This window comes from Gouania willdenowi, chromosome 2, assembly GCF_900634775.1.
Source record: "Gouania willdenowi chromosome 2, fGouWil2.1, whole genome shotgun sequence".
Lineage (NCBI taxonomy): Eukaryota > Metazoa > Chordata > Actinopteri > Blenniiformes > Gobiesocidae > Gouania > Gouania willdenowi.
The window spans coordinates 9127229-9144253 of NC_041045.1; the positions used below are offsets into that span (position 1 = coordinate 9127229).

Here is a 17025-nt window from a genome sequence, read left to right on the forward strand (position 1 = left end):
GAGATAACAAGCCTGATAAATTATCGGTTTTGAACTCACACTCAAACCCAGACGTGTTGTCTTCAGACTCTACCTATCGATACTCCAAGGTTGTCCAGCCAGCCGATCTTGTGCTCTAGGTAAGGCTTCTCCACGTTGCCGATTGCGTACCAAATGCAGGCCAACCAGTGGGCAATCAGGGCGAAGATGCACATGAGCAGCATGAGGACAGCGGCGCCGTACTCAGAGTAGCGGTCTAACTTGCGCGCCACTCTTACCAGTCGTAGAAGACGTGCCGTCTTTAGCAGCCCGATTAGAGTGGTGGTCTGAAAAACAAATTTGTTCACTTAAAATAATTCAACAAGAGTATTACTAGCAAAGTTTCCATTACTCTTGGAAATGCACAAAATCTAAATCGTGCAATGAAACACAAAAACTTTCAAATATCGCTAAAGAGTTGTTGCGCTTTCATGAGGAAGAATTTCAGATGTTTCGATATTGAAATGTGTCTCAAAAGTGGTATAGAAACACTTTTTCCGCAAATAAAGGTCACAGAACGTGACGTACCTGGTGGTCACCTGACCACTTCTCTCCAAGTAAACATGACGCGGTACATGTAGACAGAAGAGGAGACCGGGACATTTCTTAGCATTATACTTTATTAGTCCCATATTAGACGTGAAACACCAAAGGAATGCAAAGTTCCCGTGGTGAAGTCTCGTGGGATGAGATTTCACGGGAGGAGCGAGGCTCCTGCCCAAAAAAACGTTCCATGGAAACACGTTCAAAACACAATTATACTTTGTCAACATTTAGAAATATTGCTTTTATTTTGCCAAAATCTGTAATGGAAACCCAGCTAATGACATGCAAAGGGTTACAGTGCTTCAAAGTGATATCAATAGTGAGTAAAGCTGATGTGTTTGCAAAGAAAACTGGGATTATTGATGATCTGATGCAAAGCAACTTCAAACAAAAGTCAGATGAAGCCATGACTCTTTAACGTCCCTTTGACATCTTTTTCATGTCGATGCTAAATTAAACTACAAACCACGAATAGTGCTTCCACAATGTATGTTTTATTATTGAGTCTCTCTTGATTGAAAAATTGACCGTGTACAGTAAAATCTTGCACAGTTTTCAGTTCGGCTTGTGATTGTGATGCATGACAAGGTTCTGGTATCTTCTAAATAGCAACTCGCAACTTTTACGCCTCTCTTCAAGTGGCTAGCGTGAAGTGTATTCCATGGCAGACAATCCTGTACTCATTACTTTACTCAACTGAGATGCTGTATCCTAGACCTCATTCACATTAATGGGGGTAATGGGTGGGTGATGTGGCCAACAAATGCCAGAGGACATACATGACCAGTAAAGTACCATCGCCGGTCCTTGTTGCTTCCTTTCTGGTACGTCCTTATGTGATATTGTAGACTAATCCAAGTTTTCCAAGTATATAATTGCATACTGTGGGTCTAAATGCACTGTACATACGCTTTTATGCTGCTCCAGAACACAAAAAGCAAGTTACCTCCTCTGGTTTAATGAAAATTGGATGCTGCTGTGAAAATTACAAAAATGTAATAAACAACTAATTAGTGCCAAGCTGTGCATTATTTCATTCTCATGTTAACGGATGTTTCCATGTTATATTTAATAGAATATCTTGGCAATAAAACATATGATGTCACAAATGGTGACAATGGGACTTTAATAAATATACAGGAGACAGTTGTGCTAGTTTCTGTTGCTTTTACTTTAACTGAAACATTAGCGTGATTATTCTATTAAAGGCTTTTTTTTTTAGCTGATGTTGAGGTTTGCTTTCAAAATGAATACATATATAATGCATATTGGAGCCTTTGTCACTCTTGAAAGTCATTCACGTCGAATGAGCGCACCTTTAACCAGCCTCGCAGAAAGCACGCGCACACTCCGGTACATGCTTGAATGCATACATTGCAATACACACACGGCTTTCTGCGTTTTAATCCTCCAGCTTCTGGCATGGGCCAATTAACATCTAGATAATGTGGTGAACTAGGGAGAAGGGCACAATGTATGACTACATCACAAGTCTCAATCTATTAGTGTCGGGCAATCTGTAAACACAATAAGGGGAAATGCTAATGGGTTCCACGACTTTTTATCATGCCAGACAATTATCCTAATATCCTTTGGGAAATCATCACGAGCCACCTCCTGCAGTAAATGTGCTTTCCCATGTACTGTAGATGCTTGCGTGTTTACACCTGTTATGTAAGGGATTGTAAATATGACAACAAAAAACACAAAGAAGGCCTAAGGCTGTCCATATTTTAAAGTTAGCGATTCGTGAGAATGAGAGGGTCTTGGGTATAGCGAGAAGGATGGCCGTGGCAAACTTTGACAGCTTCATTAAAGAACTTTCGTCTCCCCTAAATCACCCCCATCATTCACCAAGCTATGAACATGCAGCTCGCCCTTTCACTGACAACACAGTGAACAGTGCATGAATCATCCAGGAAACAGATTTGCACTAAACTATTGCCTGAGAGCCTGTCTGAGGTGTAGTGCGCTTTGACTTTGAGTGACCCACACACACACGACACGAAGCAGTCCACACAGCGTAATGATGATTAAAGTCTAGGCTTACACTAAATCAGAGTTGTTTTGGGGGCCGAGCGGTAATGCTAAACCTCCCATCGACCACCAGCTGCATGAGGAAGTCTCGACAAATATCCTTCGGGCCATCTGCCACAATACCACTCATTAAAAGCCGAAAAACTCACTTGTGTCTCACTGCTAAACAGTTTTTTTGGGTAGACTGTATGTAGTATTTCTAGGAGTAACACAAAGTATGTACTTTTAGAAGCAATGCAGCTTAAAGCTAATTAGGGGTACTTTAGTTTAAAACATAATTCACTACAAAGAGATAACATACTGTACCTCTGAGCACCAGCACCTGTTGGTGAGGACAAACAGGGATGTTTTTATGTCTTTATTATTCAATCAAACAAAAATAATAGATTTGTAATAATAAAACAAATACTAACTCGTGTTTACAAATCAAAAACATTTTTGTTTGCGTTTCCTGAAGTTTCGGTTGCGGTTCAACTTCAACTTGTGGGCGGGGCCTCCTCCGGACGATGTTAGAAGTTTTTTTAATTGGTCAGTTTGCGCATGCGCTACGACCAGAGCTTAATTTGGGCCAAATCCTGCTGGAGCAAGACCTGGCCCCTCCCAGATTTTGACCGGCACTTATTTTGATTGGATCCAGCACCTTGTTTATTTTCTATTTTTTATTTTCCCAGCACCTCATTTACTTTTAGGTGTTCTGAGTATCATATTTGGACAGCTGTGTCTTTTATTGAGTTGAAATCAATGGATATATCATTGTAAACACAAAACTGAGTATAAAAACTGAGCGCGAGTGAGGAAGAAAGAGGTGTTACGGCAAATTTGCGGTTGACCTCATTTGGAGACATGATTTATTGCTCTGGTTGAATGATGGAGTCCAGGCGAGGCATTGATGATTTTATAAAAAAGGTTTATTATAAAACTAAATAAAAAAGAGTACAAAGATGGACAAAATTAGTGACCGCCCCAGGCGGACGTCCGATGATCGAGTGGCACAGTTCTAACTCATCACGTATATTCCCCCTCAGTCCCCCTCCCTCCTCCCCCCGGGAGATAAAGAGGACAGGGTGGAGGTGAACGAAGAGAGTGAAAAGAGACAGTTTCTTCTTTGGGTCAAAACAACCAGTTCTCTGGTATCTCCTGATTGTCGTGAGTGTTGGAGGTGTGTGCGTGTATGGTGTTTGTGTGTATGAATGGATGTGTATTGGGTGTGTATGTGTGACTATGTGATGCCTCCGTGTCTGAGGGATAAGATGTGTTTTGGGAAGCTGACCTCGAGAAGAGAGCAGAAAACATGAGACAGCAGAAATGAAAAGTCTCAACTTAAAGCCTTAAAAAGAATAAGGTCTATGAGTAAATATGTTAATAAACATAACTAACGATTTTTGCCCCGACAGAGGAAAGTCAGGCCACGCCCAGGCTATGTCTAAAGTGTGATTTTTCGCAAAAATTGTGTCTTGGAAGACGGTGGACAATGGCAAAAAAAAAGGCAGTTGGATTAAAGAGAAGCTAAGCGTGAGGTAAAGTATTTCTGTGGATATAACAGAGCAGCAGCAGCAGTTAGCGTAGAGAGTAGCAGCATTTTTAGCAACAATACTAACGCCTCCAACGGACAGGACACGGGAGGAGAACTATCCAGGGAAAATGAGGAGGACTCAGGGACAGAGAGAAGAGGAGGAGACGACGATAAAAGTTCTGCCATGGACATTGATACAGAGGCTAAGCTCAAACTTATTTAACTTATGAGAAATAAGCTGTGAAATATGTAACAGAAAGTTGGGAGCAGACCTTCTCTTTTGGACAAATAAAAGGTAAGCACACGTTATGTTTTCATTTTTCTGCTGCACTGCTGAATCACTAGGTGTAAAAGTGGTTAAACTAGCAGTGATTTAGCGCTGTCCTTGGTGCTGAAACACAGCAGATTTTGGCAGCTGTCACTCAGAGAGAGAAATGGATGCTCCGTAACAAGTGACTGGTTGTTGCTTGGAAGTTAATTGGCTGTTTGTGTTCATGTGATATTATTGGCCCAATTAGCGAGCAAAAGTTTTATGTGACATTATTGTCTCTTTCTTATTGCCGGAACAACACGCGGCCAGTGTTTCAGGACCTGATGCTTAATTTACAAATTAGGCACTGCCGTGACCCTTTGTCGTCACCGGTCGCGGGGTCATTTGGACAAAACTACACGAATCCCATTCACTCCCATCTCTGAAAAAAGCAAAAGTTTTTTCCAGTTATCAATACAACACCATTTAAACAAGGTCAGTTTCCGCTTGTGTCGCAATAAGTTTGTGCATAATTTTCTTATTTATTTCCGTGTTGTTACAGTAGAATGATATGCTTAGGCATTACAAATCCATTATTTTTGCTTGCAAATTCTTTTTTTGTTTGATTGAATAACAAATCTACTTCCATAGTTTTCCTTCTCAGTAAACTCTGAGTAATCCAGAACACACTGAATCAGTGTCGCTACTGGGCCGTGAAGAAGCCAACATGGCGCTGACCTCGTCTTGCTTACAAAGAGTTTACTTGTACCTGTGGCTGTTTCACAAGGATTAATGACGAACCTCTTTGGACTGAACCTCTAGTCTTCTGATAGGGGTGCAAATAATGTTAACGACAAGTGACCTTTAGGGAGTCAACTCAGCTGTCATTTCTGGGTGCAACGGCATTGCTCACAACATTCCACTGGGAGGAGCAACGGAGGAAAAGTTGTTTTCAATGCGTGATCGTCGCCTAAACCGTGTGTCAGACACATTGTTGGAGTCTCTACATTGACTATAAAAGTGAATGTTTGTGTGTTGTTTTATTGACTGTATGTTAACCAGGGCTGGGGTCAATTAATTTTTTCAGTTACAAGTACGTTTTCGATTATCAGTGTTCAATTACAATTCAATTACGATTAGTTATCAGCATTTTTTCTAATTCAAATTTAATTCCAATTCTTATGTATCCTCAGAAAGTCAATTACGATTACGTTCTCAATTACTAAAGTTCAATTACAATTAATCACAATTACGGAGCCTGGAATAAATAACCTAATAAAAGTTAACCTTCTTCTTGTGTTAGCTTCCTGTTAGCATCTCTTATGCTAACGGGTCCTAAATCAGCTGTAAAATACACTAAAAACAAATAACTATCATCTAATTTATTTATCTATCTATTTGAAATAAGCTATGTAATCAATAAAAAGACATGTTTTAATATTTTTTTAAATGGTAATAAGTGTCAAACCTTGTTATAAAAAATATAATAACTGTTAACTACATATGTGTAGAACTGTACAATATTTATAGAATTTTTATAGATTTTTATAGAATTTATTACATTATTTATTATACAAGTCAATTATCTGAACTTAATTACAATTTAATTAGGATTACAACAGCAACAGATTTTTAAAAGTACAATTATAAATACGTCATAGTTGTAATCAATTATCAATCACGCGATTACAATTATAACTGACCCCAACCCTGATGTTAACCCTTACCTAAATGTTTATAGCACATTAGAGCTGCAACTAATGAGTATTTACATAATTGATTAATTGATTTTTAATTGATTTTTTTTCTCTATAAAGCACATTTAAACCCTGTTTAAGCTGATTAAACTGAAATATAAGTGTCTCTCATGCACAAACGCGCGCGAACGCAAGTCACACAAACACTGGTGAGTGCGGACACAAAAAACACTATGCGCGAGCGCACACAAACTCTCATGGTGCACACACACAAACACTTGTGGTGTTCGCACACACAAACACTCATGCGCGAACGCACACACAACAATGCGCACACACAAACTCGTGGTACGCGCACGCAAAAGACACGTGGTGCGCGCACACAAAAAACAATGCGCGCGTACACAAACACTCGTGGTGTGCAGAAACGCACAAACACTCATGGAGCATGCACACACAAACACTCATGCGCGCGCACACAAACATTGTGCGCAGACTCACAAACACACATGCATGCACACAAACACTCGTGGTGCGCGCACACAAAAAAACTCGTGGTGCGCGCACACAAAAAACGCGTGGTGCGCGCACACAAAAAACAATGCGCGCGTACACAAACACTCGTGGTGTGCAGAAACGCACAAACACTCATGGAGCATGCACACACAAACACTCATGCGCGCGCACACAAACATTGTGCGCAGACTCACAAACACACATGCATGCACACAAACACTCGTGCGCGCACAGGTGAATCAAATGGCTTTGCATGAAATTCAGTAGTCGATTTATATCGATTTGTTGTTGCAGCCTCATAGCACATGTCACCTTTACACAGAATCTAAACCTAAACTGATATTGAGTATTTAATTGAAAACCATATCCCTGAAGACCAAATGAAACAAGGGAATAAAGTTAACTGTGCCAGTGGGAATATTTCAAGCACACAAACATGTACTCCCTTTAATTATTATTAACTAAGTAATATATGACAATACGCTTTTTTTCTCTGCTTGCACATCTCGGCTAACTTGTGACTTATCCAGGATTTACACAAAATACCACCAGCGTGTTGCTTTGCTTTCTCATATGGACATTATATGCAAATAGTAACATCATATTACAACAAGGCATTCATATGCAAATGATTGAAGCGCTCAACAGACTCCTGTTAGAAAGAATTGTGCACCACATCATTTCTTTATCACTGTCGAGCAGTCGTAGGCACACAGAGAATAAAAGGAGCTTCTCTCACGTGAGAGTTCCACCTGATATGTTCCAAGTAAAATCAGAATAAAAAGCCTGACAAAATTGTCAGATTTGGTATCCAGGCAACAAAGGTGCATGAGATTAAGTGTAAAAATAGCCCTCGTCTCTCTGCTGTGAACTAAAATAACACCGCTTTTAAGAAAGAAGCTAAAACTGTGCACGGGTGTGTTTTTCCAAGTCTTAGTTGATTTGAAAAGCTAAAAACAACACGCTATTTTAAGCCTTTTGACCACAAGTTGTGAACACACACACTTTGAGAGTGCATGGTGGCACGCTTCTATACGCATCATTCAACCGTCAGAGCCTGTATTTGCACCTGTCACTCATTGCTGGCCCCTGGCCATGTTCTCTCTCAGGATCGTACACCTGGTAAATAAATACAGAGTCAGCAAAGAACCAGCCAGCACACGCCATTATCTGTGGTGCACTTTGAGTGTTTAGGGGTGTTTTAAATGCTCCATTAAACCCCTTTCACAGATTATAGTGGACAGTATTGCTCTAGTGGCTATTTTTGGGCAGAAATCACATTGTTGAGTCTCTCAAAGTTACATTTCTGAGCCAAATAACAAACTTGTATGATATTTGAATGAGTTGTTTATATGTTGGTGATAAACTACCACACCAGAGTTGCTACTCCCCAGAGATAAGTGGCTATCAGCTGCTCAGAAAGTTGCTAAAAGTCACTAGATTGCGCCGTTTCTAGCTGCTCGAGCTGTAGAGAGAGATCCACCAACGTTGCCAATTTAGAGACTTTGACACTATATTTAGCAACTTTTTAGACCCTCAAAGCTTTTTCTGGTGTACCCAATTACTTTCTCGAAAAAAAACTTTAATGTTTTTTCTCGCAGTCGTGCCTCTGTATTTCTCTTGTGGTCATCATTCATCATCCAAATGTGTTTGAGCAGCTTTACAAGCTCCAACTAATGCTTTTTGTTTGTATTTTGTATGCGTTAAAACCTAATGTATTATTTTCTCTCTTTTTTTACTCCAGAAGACGACAAGTATTCTAATTTCAGAGGGGCTGGTAGGCGCAAAATGGCAGCCACATTGTAGCTTACCACCACTGGTATGACTGATGTGAGTAACTGGTGTGAATGAATAATGGTTTCTGTACGCGCTTTGAGTCTCCTCGAAAAAAGCACTATATAAATCCCAAGCCATTATTATTATTGTGTTATTTTTCTTCAATTACTAGACATTTCAGCTGACCCCACATAAAATCCAGGTGATATATGAAAATATGGAGCATTTTAAAGCTTGGATAATACAGAATATCACAGCAGAGACACAGAAAACAAAAAGTATATATATATATATATATATATATATATATATATATATATATATATATATATATATATATATATATATATATATTCCTGAATATATGGGAGAAAAAAATATACATATCTTTTATTAATTATTTTCTATTTATTTAGCTTTTTATCCAAATTCCAAATGAATTAATCAAAAAATATAATTTAAATAGAAAAATCAAAATGAAAAGTATTTAAAATCCAACTTTTATAAGTAGTTCAGAGGTTTTGCCTGCAAACCACTGAGAATGACTCACTTTTATAAAAAAAAAAAAACAAAAAAAAAAAAAATTTTCTCGGTTGTAAATTACGCATTAAATAGTCCCTGTGTTACCCTTGAATGCACGCACTCACCGAGCTTTAGCTAACTGATTCAGCTCCATCTCGTAGACGCACTAAATAGTGTCATTGCAGGCGGAGTAGTTAAGGGAGGCTGAGATGGTTTTAAGTGATTTCTGAATGCCGGGGGCCGCTCAGTCTGGTTCTGGTGAGAGGCGAGCGGAGGGAAGCAGATGTGACAGCTGAGTGTCTGATTGGTTTAGGGAGTTAAGTGGCGGATATAACGGCTCAGAAACATGACTGCCACAATACAAAGGTTGTTTTATGCAGCTCAGCAATGACAAAAAGAAGCACATTATTATTTTTGTAGTTGACTAATCTATTGTTTTTCAATGAGCCGACAAGTCACGATTATTTTTCTGTGATGAAGCACATAATTTAGAGTGCTTCAATCCTTCCATCTGTGAACGTGTTCCTTTTGTACTGTAACAACATGTTTTACAGAGAGGAATTAAAACTGACATAAAACATGTATTTGTAGTGTAGTTGTCATATTTAACACATAAAATAGCATTGAAATCACAATAAAATTATGAATACATTAAATATCACAAACTTGAAGGGGAAGTTGTCTTGAACAAAGTAGTAATAGTGTAGTAAACAGAGAGGAAATAAGTAACCCATCTTTATTTGTTCTAAGAAACCCGAAAACAGTATTTGAGGTTTATTTTCCCAAACTCGCCTGTGAAAAATCACTTTCTGAGCAACTCTACACAAACAGGTTGATTTGCGTCCTACTTATGCATATTCATGAGTGGGCGTGTCTATAGACGGGGCACTGACTTCCTCCTCCCCGCACCGTGACGTACGGCCAATGGACGGCCCGCCCTCCTCCCACCCACTCCGTAGCCGAGCTCATGCTGCTTTATAAACACGAGACAGAGCGTGGGGGCGGGGCGTTTGGCGGTACATACATAGACTTTAGAAAATACATACATAAAACTGCGCGAAGGACGCTGAAATGCTCACCTTCGTGGGTGTGTCTGTTTACATGTCAATCACGGCAGAGAGTTTCCTGGAGGCGCGGCTTCTCCAGCTCAGTGCCGCGTCAAGTTCGGCATCAAAGTGGGAACGCGTCATCAAATTGGAGCGAGGTGTTTGGGCTCACCCTGCAGTAAGAAAGGAGCAAATCACCCTCTAACTAATAATTGATGGAATTGATGGTTTCACCGGTTTGTTTTTGGTGAAAAATTCTGAAGCTTTAGAAACTTTAGGTCGCGTTTAGCTTCAGTTTTTTTTTTCCTCTTTCTGCTATTCTTCTTCTTCACTGTTTAATTGCACAAAGTTAGTGGTGCAACACTGGTCCTAGCGGTAAATGTGAGGTACTGCAGAAGAAAAGAAGCAGGAAGCGGCCGAGGGCTGGATTTTATCATTAATTTACGAGATTAAATTCAAATCCCAATTTTTGTAGTCGACATTATCGAATATGTTGACTAATCATTGCAGCTTTAAAAAAAAGTGTTAGAAATTAACCTTCTAATGAGTGTTTGTGATCTAAAAGCAAAGGACAAACATGCAAAATTAGAAATTTAGTCCTACCTCATCAGATCCGGAGCCAAAAATGAGCAGGTCAAAGGGAATAGCAGCGACCATGTCTATAAGGAACCAGCCTTTAAAGTAGTGGATGGCGATCTTCGCTGGGTGGCTCACCACTTCCTCATTGATGTTGACGTACGTGGTCCGAAAGTTGATCAGTATGTCCACAATAAACATGATGTCCACGATCAGATCCACCACGTTGAGTGGTGAGCAGGAGTAGCCACATTCCCGTCTCCGCTGCTCCTCAATGTCGTTCAGCAGGAAGGCGGCGGAGTAGGGGGTGAAGATGGCCGTGTAGATGACCAGAAGCAGAATGAGCCAGTCCCACACCGCCTTGAACGGGCTGTAGTGGAGGATGGTCCACTTGTCCATGCGGGGCGTCTGGAGTTTATACTCGGGCAGGACGTCGGCGCCTAATGAAAGAACCTGAAGCAGAATTTTTAAGTAGTGAGAACTCAACGTAAATTAATCGTGAAGCAAAGTTTTTTCATGATCTCTTATACTTTAGTTCAGTGTTTCTAAAATGGGGTTACGTGTACCCATAGGGGTACGCAATGGCACTTCAGGGGGTACTTGAGAGAGAAAGTGTGGAAAATTAACAAATAAGGCGTCAATCTTGGTCCCAACCCAGGTAAATGATAAAAACTATAAAAATAAATCTATTCAGGAGTGTTTTTCAACCATGGGGTCGGGACCCCATGTGGGGTCGCCTGGAGTTTGAATGGGGTTGCCTGAAATTTCTGAAAAATTAAAATAGATTTTTGAAATTTTATAAATATTGTTCTTTTTAAAAAAACAAAAAAAAAACAATGCACAATCTTAAACAACTGTATTTCTATACTTTCACTTTGTGAAATATAAATCTAAATCAACTAAAATGCAGTTAAAAAAAAATAAATAAATAAATATCTGAGCTCAAACATGCTCAAAAACTAATTCTAGAAAAAATATATATTAATATCAAAATGGGGTCACAATCCAAAAAAGGTTGGGAACCACTGCACTAAACACAGTTACTTTCCACTTATTTACAAAACGAGATTATTTAAAATGTGAGTTATCACTCGTTCATTCCATCTTTATGTTCTATAGTTGTTTTTAAATAGTTTTCTAAGCAAAATGTTGTCGGACAGAGGGGGGACTTAGATTCAGGAATAAGAAAACCTTTAAAAACCTCTCTAATATCAATAATAACATCGAGCTACATCAATAAATCAATAAATAAAAGAAAGGAAGGTGGACAGAGAATGAGTAGATCAAATGAAACAATAGCCTGTGAGAAATGTTTCCATTCTTTTTACAGATATCTGCAACAGTTACTGCAGCCATCTGTGAGTAAAGCTGTGACAGGTAAACAGCGTTAGCTTTGGTAAATCACATTGCATGTGCAAAGTTTCGGGCTGTAAACAATTATTATTAAGGAGCTACATAAAAAAAAAAAGATGCTTAAGATATTTACCATTAGAAGTGAAAACAAATGCTTTAATACAGGTATTTTGAACAAACTTACAATGGAATGGACGCATTGCCCAGCAATTACCAAGATTTACTCAAATTTAACAGATTGTGTCAACGATTCCGCAAGGTTTTTGAATACGTCAATTACCAAAAAAAAAAAAATCTGATTCATTTTTTCAGCTTGAAGCCTCGTTCATTTGTTAATTTAAAAAAAAAAATATTTCGAAATGTTATTTTTTGCCATCTTAGGTTGACACGCATCTTTATTTTTTGACTCGGCATAATATGTTTAACAAAAAAAGTAAAAAAAAAAAAAAAAAAAATGAAACAAATTGGTTGGTATTATTACAACAGCAGTTTTATTTTCCATTGTAAATTCAAAATAGAGCTTTCTTTAAGTCAACTTTCACCCAAATAATCAATTAATTGATGGAATAATCGATAAAAAACACTATGCATTCAACAAGAATATGGATGTTTGTAGAGATCAACACTGACCCCTGTGGCCACAGATGGTACTGCTATGTATCGCAAGCTCTCGGATGAACCTGAGAAATACTAGTGTGATTTGCTATACAGGACTGTCTTTAACATTTGATACATACTGACACTGTCAGTAGGTGGCAGTAGATAGTCGAGTAAAGTCACATAACCGGTGTATATTTTAGAATAAAGTATGACGGGCCCGTTTTAAATGTATTATGGCCCCAGCTTATAGGCGTCGAAAGTCTGAGATTTGTTGTGCAGCAGCTGCATTGTCATTCAACATCGCTTGGCAACTATAGGAAGATTTCCCATGAACCGATTCCTTGAGGCGTGATTTCCCCACATATGAAATATTCATGTGTGAAGTGATGGATGAGGAAAAGCTTCTCATGTAATGTTAACTACCCATTTGAGAATAATAATGAAATAATGTGAGACGCATGAGGCAACCTGCTTCGTTGCAGTATTTTCTGCAAACACAGAGGAAACCCTGCAAGTTTGGAAATGTTTCTCTGTCATTTATTAGGGCAGTGTTTCTCAACTAGGGGTACGTGTACATCTTGATGTACGCAATGGCACTACAGGGGGTACTTGAGAGAGACGGAGAGGGGAAAATTAACAAATGAAAGCATTAAAAATATGGGGTTTTTATCATTTTTATTTTTCGTTAAAAATGATAATACTAAATATTACCAGCAACTCATGACACAACAACAAAAACACAAAATAAGAGAATAATATACTGAATAACAAAAAGAACAGACAACAACAAATTACACAAAACGACACCAAAAACACACACACTAAGAGAGAAAAACACTTACTATTACCGGCAACACTGAAAAAAGACACAAAATGAGAGAAAAATACACAAGATCACTTCAAAGTACACACAAATAACAGAGAAACAAACCCCAAAAAAATAAATAAAAAATAATCACACACAGAGAGATTTAAATGATACCAAGAAAACTCAAAAACGACAACAAAAACACACAAAATAAGAAAAAAACATTATGAAAAATTAAAAAGAACAGATAAGAAAATACACAAAATGACACAAAAAAAACACCCAAAATGATGATTGAAATTATTTTAAATGCTTAAAATACAAAGGTCAGTCTTGGTCCCACGTCAGGAGGGAGATTACCGTAAATTATAAAAACTATAGAAATAATTCTAATCAGGAAGCACTTAATACTGTTTCATTTCACTTATTTACAAAATAAGATTCTTTAAAATGTGTGTTATCACTCATTAATTCCATCATTATGCTCTATAGTTGTTTTTTGATAGTATTCTGAGCAAAATGTAGTAGTTGGACATAAGCAGGTACTAGGATTCAAGACAAAGGGGGTACTGGAGCCAAAAAAGGTTGAGAACCACTGTCTTAGGGGATAAGAATAACTTTAAAGGGATGAAAATATAAAAATAAAAGTATTAAGGAGGGACTACTTCTGCTGTATGAAAACATATTTGAGCATGCAGGTTTGATCTGCTCCAATGAGCCTGAATGCCACAATCATGAGGCCCGTTATTGCCGTTGCCATACATTCCCGAAAAGCCTAAGCCATCAATATAACAACATTGTCATGGACCATTTCAGATAAGGGTCGCAATGACTTGGGGGTAATTATAGAAGCAGGCAGAGGATACTTCCATTTATCTTAAGTGTTCAGCACCACAGTTGCTAGAAATGAATTCACCAGTAGCGCTTCTTTCATTGCCGACAGTGGAAACTAAAGGGCGAATGGAAAGAGACACAGGTAACATGAGTTTAATATTGTTAATGTTGGCCTGAATTTTATTTTCTTGCTGATTTAAAGCTGATTAAATAGAAAACGGTGACACCAGAGAACTTGTCTGTGTTTTGACCAGCGGAAAGGTCTAAATTTTAATCTGGAATTTTTCAGCGCTGGGGTTTTGTCACTAATAGGGACAAAGTAGTTTTTAAATGAGCGGGGACAGAGTTAACTGAATCAGTGGGCTTATGTGCACACAGTTAAGTTGATTAAGAACCTCTCATCTTGTCTGACGATACAGTACATGCAACAGAAAAAATGTAATGTGCTTTTTAAATTGTGACTTGTCTTCCTAACTTTTAACTTTCTTGTGCACTGTTTTTAAATGTGTTTTTCTTGTAATTTATTGTGTTATTCTTTGTTCTATTGTTATGTTTTTTGTTTCCTGCCTAGGGACTGTGGAGGCTGATTAGCATTGCTGCTGCAATTCGGCTTATTTATGTTTATTACTGTCTAAATCGATGCTCAATAACGTCCACTGTCCCCATCAGATAAATAATAAATAAAAAAAAACTCCTGACTTACTCTGACTCCGGCTGTAACCGAAGAGGAAGATAACAATGCATAAAAGTATTTTTTAAGCCTTTTTTGCCCTCTATGTATTTTAAGCTGTAGCAGCATGAAAATGGTTTCCTCATTCATTCAAAAGTGCTGTTTTCTCAAGCCACATGAAAACACACTGAACAGATCTCTATGGGGCACGTTTTGATACGATTTTGGCAAGTTTGGCAGAACAGTAATGACATCGAAGTAGAGAAAGCTGATAAAATGGAATGTCAAGCTGTAGTGCTGGTGCTAGTTTCACCACACGGTAGCAAAAGCTGTGTCTGGCTAGCTTCTCACTCCATTATACACTGCCATAATATAATATAGCACCCAGTGTTTCCTTAATCACAGAAAACAGAAGGAAAAAGTTCACTACTTAAAATGGAACAGAAATGGCAATATGACACTGAATATACCCTTGCATGCATATTTTGGAGCAATATCACACATTTACAGACAATGTTTCACTGTAAATGGGTGGGCAAAGGGACGGAAATGTCCATTCGGGGGCAAAATATCAAGTAATATAACGCAAAATATCGTTCACCTCCTAACATGGGAATACCTATATGACACGTACTAAGCCCTCACTAGCTGCGTTTCACCTGAATTTAAAAAAAACACTCAGATATTGCTAACAGGTTTTTACGCTTTCATGAGGAGGAATTTCAGATGTTTCAATATTGAAATGTGTCGCAAAATCACCATGGAAACACTTTTTCCGCAAATACAGGTCACAGAACGTGACGTACAAGGTCACATGACCACTGCTCTCCAAGAAAACATGACGCGGTATGTGCAAACAGAAAAGGAGACCGGGACATTTTACTTTAAAATTATTAGTGCCACATTAGACGCGAAACAACAAAGGAATACAGAGTTTTATAAGGAGGTTCTGAGCGAAGTCTCGTGGGATGAGATTTCACAGGAGTCACGAGGCTAGTGCCCAAAACAACGTTCAATGGAAACACGTTAAAACCACAATTATACTTTGTCGACATTTAGAAATATGGTTTTTTTTTGGGCCAAAATCTGTAATGGAAACCCAGCTATTGACATATTTGGGAAAATAGCATGAATTTATTGACAATTTTCTACCATAAAACATGCAGCTTAATGTGTAGTAACACTAACAAATGCACAAACTTCAAATCTTGCGCACAATCTTGTGTGATTTCGGCGTGTGCATGATTTGCACAGTTTCGGGAAGTTTAATATCCAGTAACAAAGCCAGTAGGCACATTTTAAAACAGAAAATCTGAGCCTCTATGCGTAGCCCCGGAAAGCACGGCTCAATTCTACCAAACGGATGAAGTCTGTTTAAAACTACAAACAAAATGGACAGGAAGTGTCCCAAAGTGCAATTTTTTGCTGTCCTTTGTAGACAGTAAAAAGGTTTACTTCCCCTGTTGAAATAATGAGAACATGAGGCTTTACAACATATTCAAAAGATGTGCAAAATGAAGGTGTGATTGGCAAGTTGGCAAGTCAAACAAATATAGAGAGATGGAACAAACAACTCCGAGCGCACGTGGATACATGAACCCTCTGCCTGTGAGGAGGCCTGGGAAGAGTCAGTTGGTTGGCAAAGTGACAGCTCTAGATTAGAGTGTTGTGGCCAATCTGTTACTAAATAAAAGATCCCATCTTAATTATTTAACCTGTGGTCGCCACTGTAGCTGTGTGCACTCGCTGCAGATTAAATCATGATGCCAATGAGCATGAATTTTCCCTGATTTTAATTGAGGTATTAGTTCTGCCTTAAGACTCTTTGTGGTTGTGCCCTGGGACAAAAATACTTTAGATAGGGCTGTCACTTGTTAACTAATTTAATTAAATACAGGAAATAATATTGCACAAAACAAAATAACCTCTGGTAATTGCTTTTTTTTTTCTCACTCCAAACAGGGCGAAACCATTCTTATTTCAAGAGTTCCCTCTATACCCAGAATTCTGATGCACCGACAAACAATACAAGACAAAGACTGCAGATGGAAAACAAAGCTAGTTGTGTGCAAATTGTGCAAGAAAGAGTTTGCCGAACGGAGCTTTTGCATCCTCCGCTACCACCTCAATGCTAAACATGTAGCAGCTAGCACGGACACTCGGACAGTGCGAACAGCTACATGCTGCGAGCACGCCCTGATAAATATTATTATCTGAAGAAGAGAAAAAGCAACAAGTCTGTTGTCAAAAAAGTGTTCTTACA

At 38.5% G+C, this 17025-nt stretch overlaps 1 protein-coding gene across 5 annotated transcripts in view; it reads right to left on the minus strand.

Moving 5' to 3' along the window:
• Positions 1-17025, minus strand: part of LOC114475363 (potassium voltage-gated channel subfamily H member 7-like) — an 83230-nt gene that overhangs the window by 19910 nt on the left and 46295 nt on the right. For all 5 annotated transcript variants that reach the window (XM_028466127.1, XM_028466109.1, XM_028466118.1 and 2 more), the window contains 2 exons: positions 10525-10950; positions 74-305 (listed from right to left, as the gene is read on the minus strand). In XM_028466127.1, the coding sequence (XP_028321928.1) occupies positions 74-305; positions 10525-10950 (658 nt within the window). The remainder of the gene's footprint in view (positions 1-73; positions 306-10524; positions 10951-17025) is intronic.